This window comes from Chelon labrosus (genome assembly GCF_963514085.1).
Source record: "Chelon labrosus genome assembly, chromosome: 24".
In the NCBI taxonomy this organism is placed as follows: domain Eukaryota; kingdom Metazoa; phylum Chordata; class Actinopteri; order Mugiliformes; family Mugilidae; genus Chelon; species Chelon labrosus.
Window position 1 is genome coordinate 9,180,420 of NC_140357.1, and position 10,564 is coordinate 9,190,983.

At 41.1% G+C, this 10,564-nt stretch overlaps 1 protein-coding gene across 1 annotated transcript; it reads left to right on the forward strand.

The window, feature by feature from the left end:
• Window positions 1-224: 224 nt before the first annotated feature.
• On the forward strand, window positions 225-8,271 carry LOC311509540 (cytosolic phospholipase A2 beta-like; the record flags this gene model as incomplete). Its single annotated transcript, XM_084574778.1, has 21 exons — window positions 225-331; window positions 417-456; window positions 896-971; window positions 1,692-1,828; window positions 2,064-2,189; window positions 2,604-2,644; window positions 2,776-2,818; window positions 3,267-3,321; window positions 3,409-3,530; window positions 3,929-4,018; window positions 4,268-4,302; window positions 4,413-4,551; window positions 4,636-4,772; window positions 4,875-5,097; window positions 5,215-5,329; window positions 5,591-5,728; window positions 5,832-5,930; window positions 6,026-6,196; window positions 6,493-6,662; window positions 6,853-7,039; window positions 8,024-8,271. 21 exons carry the CDS (start codon window positions 225-227, stop codon window positions 8,242-8,244), a joined length of 2,472 nt encoding a protein of 823 aa, XP_084430904.1. The 3' UTR covers window positions 8,245-8,271.
• Window positions 8,272-10,564: the final 2,293 nt, after the last annotated feature.

The following is a 10,564-nucleotide window of genomic DNA, read 5'->3' on the forward strand; positions in this document are numbered from 1 at the left end:
GGTTTGAAACTTCAGCTTCAAGAATGATGGAAACAGGTGATTTTAACTGCTGATTGCTTGCTCTGGTTCATTATACTGTAAATGTAATCATCCATTCATATTGCTTCTTGTCTTGAGCACAGAAAATGTGGTTTAAGGGTAACAAAAATAGATCAAGTAGCAAGGGAATAACTTAATTTTGTGCTTTTCATTTGGTTTTGAAAAGCAGCATAGCATTCAGTGAAATGCGGAAAAACTGCACTTTGAACCAGAGAAGCCAAAACTACATCTCTAATGAAATCCATGCCTTCTTCTTCACAGTCAAAGACACGAAACTGGAGGTGCTCAGCAGGTAGGTTACATGTTGCTTTGTGACTTTACTTGTCTTATTTGCAATCTCTTGACCTAAAAGTGCAATCGTTTTCTTTTCCTTTCAGCAATGAAAACAAAGCGGGCCTCAAAATGAATGCAACAGAGGTAACATTACCAGTGACATTGCACACATCAAAATACAGAGAGGGATTTCAGTGTAATTTTAAAAGATTGCATGAAGATGCATGTGTGCTGGAGCACTTTCAACATTGACAGCTACAGACAATTTACAACTCAAGAATTTCCATAGTAAGGTGCAGTGATCCTTTTAGGGCCGAAGGATAGTGCTGTTAGTGTCCATCCTCGTACAGAGTCCAGCTATCTGTATCTCTTTTATCAGAACCGCTGATAACAATCAAAAAAGGCAGAGTTGCATATACCATATATAAATATGGTCAGATGGAATGACAAACACCAAACACAGGGGAAACTAATGAGGGTGGCATAGACGATTACAAGGCCAAACAAGCAAAGTAGGTGATGTTAAAAAGGAAAACTTTTGCAGTTTAATTAAAAACTGGATTCCATGTTTGGGTTTGTTCAGCAGAAGCAACCGGTCTCCTACTGGATCCTGAAGGTCACCGTCGTGAGGGCGAAACTCTCTAAGAGCTATGACTGGGGTAAGAATGGCTTTGACTTTCCAAACAATTTAAAAAAAAAAAAAAAACACGTGTTTTATGTACAGACAAAACAGTTCTGACTGATCAAAGAATGGACATGAGCCTTCTGAAGTTGTCCCGTGGTGGATGTGGTTGAATGGGATGTTAGTTTGTGTGCCTGTCAGGCTGCATCTTAGCTGCTGCCATCAAAGAGTGTCATTGCTATGGGGTCGGGGTGGCGGGGTTGCATGTCTAAGTAACATCCACACCAATGTATGCCAGGTCCAAAAGTTTCCCAACAGAACACTGAATTGTCACAAGATGGTCAATTTTGTTTACTTCTCCTGTCAGTGGTTTTAATGTTGTGGCTGATCGGTGTATGTTCATTGTTCATCTTACTAGAATTTATTGTAAGCGTTGATTAATGTTCATCTAAAACCTATAAAACAAATTATGGTGTTCCTCAAGGCTCAGCTTTGGGTCCTGCACCTTTCAACCTTCATATGCTGCCAAATGGAAAAGTCATCACAAGGCCACCAGTCAATTTTAAATACACCATAAGTGAAGAAAGTGCGAAATAAAAACTATTTACCCATGGTTTGTTACGAGCAGGCTGAAAAAGGAGGAACAAAGCAATAGAACAAGATGGACCAAGCTACAACTTGAAGAAGCCTGTTTCGTAGCCATTCAGAGCTGGTGACAAGCAAAGCTTTTCAATGTTTTCCTGTCCTTGTGTTTCAGGGAGTGCCTCTGACTGCTACGTCATTCTTTCCCTTCCCACGGCGGTGGCGCGTACCTGGCGAACAAAAACTATCGACAACACCAACAACCCAGAGTGGAATGAAACTTTTACTCTCAGGATCCCCAGTCAATTGACAGTGAGCCCATCTCTTGTGGTGTTACTGATGGTTACTATTGGATGAATGAGGCTTGACAGAGTATGGAGAAACACGAGAAAGTAAAAATATAAAAATCCAGAAGCTAAAAAGCAAGTTATGGATGGTAGCAACATTTTCAATAGCCAATGTTCACATTCTTTAATGATTATAGGTTCATTGCACCCAATACTGCCAACTTTCCTTAAACGTTGTGTCTCTTTCTTTTTTAATTCAGAATATTCTGGAGATCAGCTTGTACGATCAGGACTACTATCACGATGACCTGATTACAACAATTTACGTTGATGTCAGAATCCTCCCTTTTGGGAAGGAGACCCGAGTCTTTAACTTAGATGCCGAGGTAAAAGCAACAGAAAACAAAAAGACAACTGGTGATCAGTCCACTCCTCGACATCCAGCGTCCCACAGATGTACACCGTAGACTAGATGTATTTAAAGACCCACTGAACAAAACACATCCCTAAATGTCCTTAAAACTTGAAAGATCTCGTCACTCAGAGAACCGAGGTTACAATCTGTAACTTCACAACTTGCGTTTTCTAGGTAAACGAGATGGGGAAGACAGGTCCAAGGTATAATATATGAGATATATGTATATTATAAAACATATATGAACAAAGAAATAGTCCCAGTACAAGTGGCAAGTGTTGGTGTGTACAGTTGGGCTGTTGAAGCGGTTACAGAAGATGAACGAGGATAATTGTAACGAGGCAACAAAGTTAACTCTGAGTTTCTCTTGATCACTTTCTTGCAGGGAAAGGATACACTTGAATTCGAGTTTGAGCTACTCCAGAGGTACGTATTTGGCGTTTTGTAAAATGTATTTATCTTCTATCCTGTCAAATATATTTTATTTATAGAGTGATGTGCTCTGATAGCAATGGCTGCATCTGATTTTGACCCTTTTTTTTTGTTTTGTTTTGCAGTGAAGAGGCGCCTCATGAATATGTCACAAATGGCATCCTCATGGTAAGGTTTTAGCAATTAAATTTGAATGCACAGCTGTCAATACTCATTTAGGAACATTTAGGACATGAACAGTCACATTAGCAAATCCCTAATCTATATATTTTCCGATAATGTTGATGGTTCCACTTAGAAACTGAAGTTTGGAGGTGGCTGGGAGCTGTATTATGACTTTGTTTTCCATTAGTGATCAGCTGAGGGGGCATAAATCATCAAGAAGTGTGAATATTTGTTAACATTTGAACATTAGTGTAAAGCAAAAATTGAAATTGCAGCTGGTATTTCCATAACAGCCTGAACGCAGGCCAACTCCTTTAAAAGCTGTTATTTCATACAGTCAGCCACTATTAGTCCTTTGGAGAGATGATTATAATGGAGAGATGGAGAGATGATTTGGTTTAAATAGGTTGGACATAATGAGTGTCTTTCTTTTTCTCTTGGTGTCCCACAGGGTGGCCCATTCTCTGCCTTGAATATCAAAGTGGACAAACCACCAAGCAGCAACTGTATGTTGTCACTGCTAAACAAAAGCAAGTCATACTAATGGAAGTTTTCTCTTGGTCAGTAGATGTAACATGACATTATTTCACCAGGGCTTACGGGGAACATGCTGAAACTATGTGGCGCCTATCCAGAAAACCAGAGAATCGACTCAGAGGACCAGAAACTGTGTTTCTATATCAACAGAGACTTGGAGACTGAACTTGAACTGGCAGTGAGTATTAACTGTTTGAAAGAGGGAAGAAACTGTTACGAGCGGCCTCGGGCAAACCAGAACACAACACAAAGTATAATCCCCACCCCTTCCCTGCTCCCAAGAGGAACCAGAGCTCAAAGAGCCCATAATACTCTTTGTCCCAAGCACACAGCCGAGAAAAAAGAAGAAGAAAACAGCGACACCTGCAGGCATGGATGGAGCACAGCACCAAACAGGCAGACAACACAAACTGTATGACTCCCATTCGAAACAAAACAAAGGAACACATGAAAGAAGTTGAGAGAAATTAGAATAATGAAGTCTTTGCCATGTCTACCATCAGAAACGTTGTCAGTGTAACTATAACTCATCAAATAATTTGCATTTCATGACCTCGTATCTCTTGTGTTTGACAGCGCTCTCACAATCAAGGTACTGTTGTTTCCACCAAGTTCCTGCCAAAACCAGCCAAGTGTACAGGCAAGGTGTCCATCGTTGTTGATAAGGTAAGAACCAAACAGTTGCTTGTTGTCATTGGCAACTAGTTTGCATGTAGGGTAATTAATGACATTACAGTGATCAGAACGAGAGTAGAGAATTAACAGTGGAAGAAAACCTGGATTGAGACTTTATTAGCTCATGCACCAAAAGGGAAATGTCTTATTTAAGTACGTTTGTGCCATGTTTGAGTCAGGTATTAAATTCTATTGGTAGGGAAGAGAATGAAGAGAATGCTTGTTTGTTTTTGTTCACAGGACACAGTGGATTTTGGCCTGGAAACACAGGAAAGGTGAGACACTTCTTACATCGTAATATTTGAGGATCTATGAGTTGCTGTGTGTATATTATCACCGTTATTATTTTTATTTGTGTTTACTTTATTGTTTCACAAATCTACAGCACAAAGGATTTTCAATCTGTTCGCATTGGCTATGACATCCCGGCACAAGAGAAAGAGTACCTGAAGAAGAGGAAGGCCGTAGTGGCAGCGGCTTTTGAGAAGCTTTTAGGCCTCAGCTCTCCACTAGAACCCAACAAGGTAGAGCTCTAACCATTCAATACATTCCCAGTTGAAGGCAGGTTGAAAAAAAAATGTGCGTCCTTTGCTGTGCTCTGTGTCCAGGTGCCAACAGTAGCAGTGGTGGCTTCAGGTGGTGGCTCTAGAGCAATGACGGGTACGTTTGGAGGCCTGAGGGGCCTGAAGGAACTCGGCGTCCTGGATGCTGTCACGTACATCACTGGAGTGTCTGGATCCACCTGGTCAGACAAATATCTGGGTCCTTACACCTGTAGATTTGTCACTTTTCAAACATGAAAAGGAGCCATGATTTGAGTATGAGTATTATCTTCCACTGTCAACAGGGCTATGTCTAGTTTGTATCAGGAAGCTAACTGGTCACAGCAGGACATCAACTCCGTCATCTCAGCAGTGAGGGAACAGATCACCAAGAGCATCAAGAGCTTAATATCTCGTGAAAAACGCAGTTATTACAGCACAGAATCGGAAGAAAAAAACAAGGAGGGCTACTCCGTGTCCTACATTGATACGTTCGGCCTGTTCTTTGAGCAACTTGTCTTTGGAAAGGTGAGTAGCTGAACACCCGTCTGTAACAACTTATCAGTTATCCAAGTAATGTAGTCGTTTTGAAGAGTAAAATTAAGGAGCAAGACAATAATCATAATCATGCGTTTGGAATTGCAGAAACTGACCAGTACCCTGTCAGACCAGCAGAAGACAGTGAATGAAGGTCAAAACCCTTTCCCTATATACACTGCTGTCAACATGAAGGACTTAAGGAACTGTGAAACAGAAGCAGGTAAATATTCTGGAGATATTCACCTTGTTTTCCAGTAGTCCAAGAGAGTAAAAATAATTACTCGATATTTGATTATTATCAATGTAGTATTGAGTTTAGAAAGGTATTTCATGAAGGGCATTTTCAAAGTTGGATTTGTTAATGAAATCTTTAAGCTTGACTGAATCATTCACCACTTACCTGGACATGGTTCAGTGATGATCATACACTGAGTACTGAGTAATTGACCTTTTTCCTCTTTTCAACTGATCCTGTTGACAGAGTGGTGTGAGTTTACCCCCTACGAGGTGGGTTTCCAAAAATATGGGGCTTTTGTCCAAACTGAAGACTTTGGTAGTCAGTTCTTCCTTGGTCGTAAGATCAAGAAACTGCCAGAACTCCGCCTCCCTTTCCTGATGGGTGAGAACGTGACCACTTCCCCGGTTAATTTTCAGATTAATCTCAGTCCAGTAGGACAAAAACAATCTGAGGTAATGATATCCTTTTATTTCAACGTTCTCAGGAATATGGAGCAGCGCCTGTTCAGCAAGCATAACCCAGCTGTGGGAGGTTCTTGTAGGACCTTGGAGCTCCAGCTCTGAACAAGATGACAAGACCACAGGTGCAGCTCCTTTATTTTGACACTGCGCTGGGACACTACTCCCACAATGTCAAGTTCAGTGTATACATCGCTCACATGCTCTGTTCTCCTCGTAGAACCTGAGCCGACATCTCCTCACATAAAGATCATCAACCCGGGGGGCATGTTCAGTGGGTGGACTGAGTACCTAAAGAGTCGTCCAATCCATTCTGAGGTGTACAACTTCATGCGAGGTTTCTTCCTGTGCTGGAACTACCATGAGAACTGCTACTTCAGGGCTCTCAAAGGTAGGCTCCAATAAAGCATGAGAACAATGCAAAAATTTTCTTTTGATTAGAAACAAAAGCAAAGGATTAACTAGATCGCAGGTGTCCAAAGTAGTTGAAACAGGGAATGTTGAGTTTGGTATTATTGCATGATAGGCCTCAGTCGTTCTCCACATTACTCCCTCTTAAATTGTTGTTTTGCATTAGTGCTTCCTTTTTGAATTTGATTTGGGAGGATGACAAGACAATGCTTGAGCTTAAGAACCATATGATATCCTCACCCCCTGCCCATTGTTCCCTCTCTCTTTTCTGCTCAGGCTCTCACCCGGATGCCTTCCCAAACCAGCTGACCCCGAGTGACACCACTCTGCGCCTGGTCGATTCTGGCCACTCCATCAACATCGGCTGTCCACCAGTGCTGCGTCCAGAGAGAGACGTGGACGTCATCATATGTCTCAGCTGCTCGTGGGAAGAGGACATCTTTAGAGTAAGCAGCAAGAGATACACTAATGTTTCTAAAGTTTTAAGTTGAGTCCTAAATGAAAAATCGTTTTACAAGTGTTCACATTTTTGTTGCATAGATGAATGAAAAGCCTACTTTTCCTGGTTGAGTTTTTCAAACAGTTTCCACGAGACGTAGTTATTCCTCATGCCTGTATATGATTTTAATCCAACAGGTCATAGAGGACACAGCTGCATACTGCAAAGACCGCAAGATCCCCTTCCCCAATGCTGACTATAAAAGTCTGGAAAAGGAACCTCGAAAAGAGGTCTACATTTTGGAGGATAAGGAGAATCCCAAGGCCCCCATAGTGATTCATTTCCCACTCGTCAACATGACATACAGAGACTACAAAAGTCCTGGTAAGTTTCTGCACATTAGGTGCTGGGACTTTACCCTACATCAGCCAGATGTAACTAAACTGGCATCTGTATTGTATTCTCTCTATCTGCTTGTCATTTCTTGTTAAAAACCAACTGATGTGCGGCCAAATCCTGACGCAGTGCACAATTAATACAATGTGATAACATTTTCTGGTCCAGATCAAATGAACCAAGCTGCAGTTTTGAACACACCCCTAATAACCCTCACTCTAACCCTTCTTTTCACTTTTAGTTCAAGTTCTACAACCTTCTTCTTTTTTTGGGTGATCCTGACTCATTCTCAGATCTGATGGAATATGTAATCCTTCCATATTCTGATTTTGGCTTGGAGTAATCCGTGAATATCATAACCAAAAACTGGTGACATGGGACAGTGACTTACTTCTGACAATGTGGTAGAGAACTTATTGGTCTTGGTGCCCTTAATTATGCTCTACATAAGATACCCCTGGAGACATATTGATAACCCTTCTTCAAGTCCAAAAAGTACTGGATGGACTAGATTGACTGGACAAACTTCTACAAAGCTTCCACTTTCAATGCTAGGTCAAAGAGATGGTCCTCAGTTTCACCACCAGAACAGAATACACATCGCTCTTTGAGAATTGTCCCCTCTACATTCATTACATTAGGTTTCTCCTGCATTATTTTTGTAAAACCTGTACCCTCGAAAGCCATTGTTTGGGCGATGTCCCCAACTTCCACAGCCATAACAGCCCAACGTCTTAAAAAGTCCTAAAAATTGACGCAAATTTTAGTCAGCCCTGATAACGTGGTGTCCTCAAAGTCTTCTTCCATCAGCCTCCATCCTCAAGGCAAACCTTCTTGTCATCTTATGCTTTGCCAGAACATGGCAAAACATGACCCTCCACTTTCACATCAATACATTTGTGTTTTTTATGTTTTTCTCATCAGTAAACTGCACAATCAATGAAACTTTGTCATTAACTTGTGACCTTCTAGGTGTGAAACGAGTGACCAAGGAGGAAATACAAGCTGGGAAGGTGGACGTGCACAGCAAAAAATCTCCATACAGGACCACCAACGTGAACTACACAGCAGAGGATTATGACGCTCTGGTGGACCTCACCACCTACAACATCTTAAACAACAAGGAGAGTCTCCGAGAGGTCCTCCAGAAGGCCCTGCAGAGAAAGGAGTCTAAGATAACAGATTCCTGTTAATGTGGATAACCAACCCATTACATTGGAACATAAAGTGAATATGAGTCTTTTGTCGCAAATGTATGTGATTTAAAGCAATGCAAAGAAATGATCTGTCCTCAGATGCAGTCCTAAAACAATCACATTCAAAAAAAAATAATAAAGCACCTGTAAAGCTGTCACATGTCAGAGCTACCAAAATGATGGAAGCCAAATTCCATTTAAAAAAGAAAAACCTAACTGATGGAAGCTTGCAAATTGTGCAAAAAAAGGAAAAAACTGTTTGCATACCACCGAAGCACTTTAACCCTACGGTGCGATCTAAATGCAAAGCATTGGCAGTGAACACAGACATCGGTCCAAATATGGACAAGACTTGTCAGCAGCCCAAACTGTGTTTTTTTTCTTTTTTTTTTCTTTTTAACCATTTAAAGTCCATACTGTTCTGAAAAAAGCACTTAAAGTACTTAAAATGACACTTTTCCTTTGGGTCTGTTCAATTTTAGCCTGGGGTAATTTCTTTCTTTTTCTGCTGTTGCAATTAAATGCATTTTTCCAGACATTAAAAAAGCTTGAGTTTACAGTTTAACATGTCTGTGTCTATTATTTGATATAGTCATCCACTAAAATCCTTTTAAATTGAAAAATGTTGCTTTTTAGGGCAAATACTGTTATGCCATTAAAACGCAATTGTGAGAGAAGTGCAACTGCCAGAGGACAAAGGGGAAAGGCAGGACTATATATAGACACACTGACTAATGAGGCGCAGGTGATACTGAGGGCGGAGTACACAAGGAGAGACCAATTACACAATCAGTGGAGGGAAAACACAGGAAGGAAAGACACCAGGGAAGAAATATTCAAAACAGAAATAGGAAACGCAAGGAAAACCCAAATGGTATCAACACCATGATAACCAGCTTGCATTCACAGTTAATATGTTGGTGAAAACAAAGCTGTGGATCCAAAGTGGCCATAGACAGCCCACCCCTAATGAACCATGACATGTTTTTCACCTTTTTCCTCATTTCAACTGATCCCGTCAACAGAGTGGTGTGAGTTTACCCCCTAACGAGGTGGGCCTCCAAAAATTCAGGCATATTGCACTTACTACCTTGCAAGTGCTCTTCTTGTTTTCCCTCCTCCCTTCCCATCTCCCTGTGTTTTCTAGTGCACAAATAATCAACTTTTATCATTTTCAGGTGTGAAACGAGAGACCAAGGAGGAAATAGAAGCTGGGAAGGTGGACGTGAGCAGCAGCAAATCTCCATACACCATGAAAAACATGATCTACTCCAAAGAGGGTTTTGACGCTCTGGTGGACCTCGCCACTTATAACATCTTGAACAACAAGGAGAGCATCCACAAAGTCCTCCAGAAGGCTCTGCAGAGGAAGGAGTCCAAGATAAAGCAATAGGAATGACATTTCCCCAACTCACTAAGTGGCCTAAGTTATTATGTGGTCTCTCTTGAACATATCAAGTTACCCCCAAGTGACTTTGAAAAATCCACTTGTAAAGGCTGAAAATCCTTATCGGATGGCACCCAGGCCCTGTGCTGACAATTGCATTTGCACAAATGCTAGTGCATTTTCATCTGCATCTGCATCTGCATCTGCGTGTGGTTCTCAAGCTGCACTGCAGCAGACAGGAAGGCACTCCAAAGGGTCGTCACCACAGCCCAGAGGATCATCGGCTGCCTCGTCCCCTCTTTACAGGAACTGTACAACTCCTGCTGCCTGGGGAAGGCCCAGGCGATACTTAAGGACACAACCCGCCCGTGGACACTCACTTTTTGACCTGCTGCCATCTGGTGGACAGTTCAGAACACTGAAGGCCAGTACCAACAGACTGAGGAATCGCTTCTATGCAAGAGCCACAATCGCAGTGAACAACTCAGCAATAAAGAAATAATAATGTGAGTTCACACAGTAATTCTCACAACTAATGTGCAATACATCTGTGCAATAATTTCCCATGTGCAAACGTGTAATATGTGCAAACGTGTAAATAATTTTCTCACAACAATGTGCAATAATTTCATTTGACATGCAATAACAGTTGACTTATTATTATTATATGTGAATGGGATTGTTATGTTGCTAGTGTTTTATATTTTGTACATTTTTTACTTTTCCTTTACTTTATTATTTATTCCAGTACTTCTACAGCACTTAAAGGGGAACCTTAGGTCACCTTAATTTATTTGTACTTGCACAATGACAATAAATACATTATATTCTGTTCTATTCTAAAATGTGTCTCTTTCACTCTCCATATATTTATATGTTCCACTATTACATGTCCTTATCGCCTCCTCTTTCTGTCTGTATCTCTGTGCA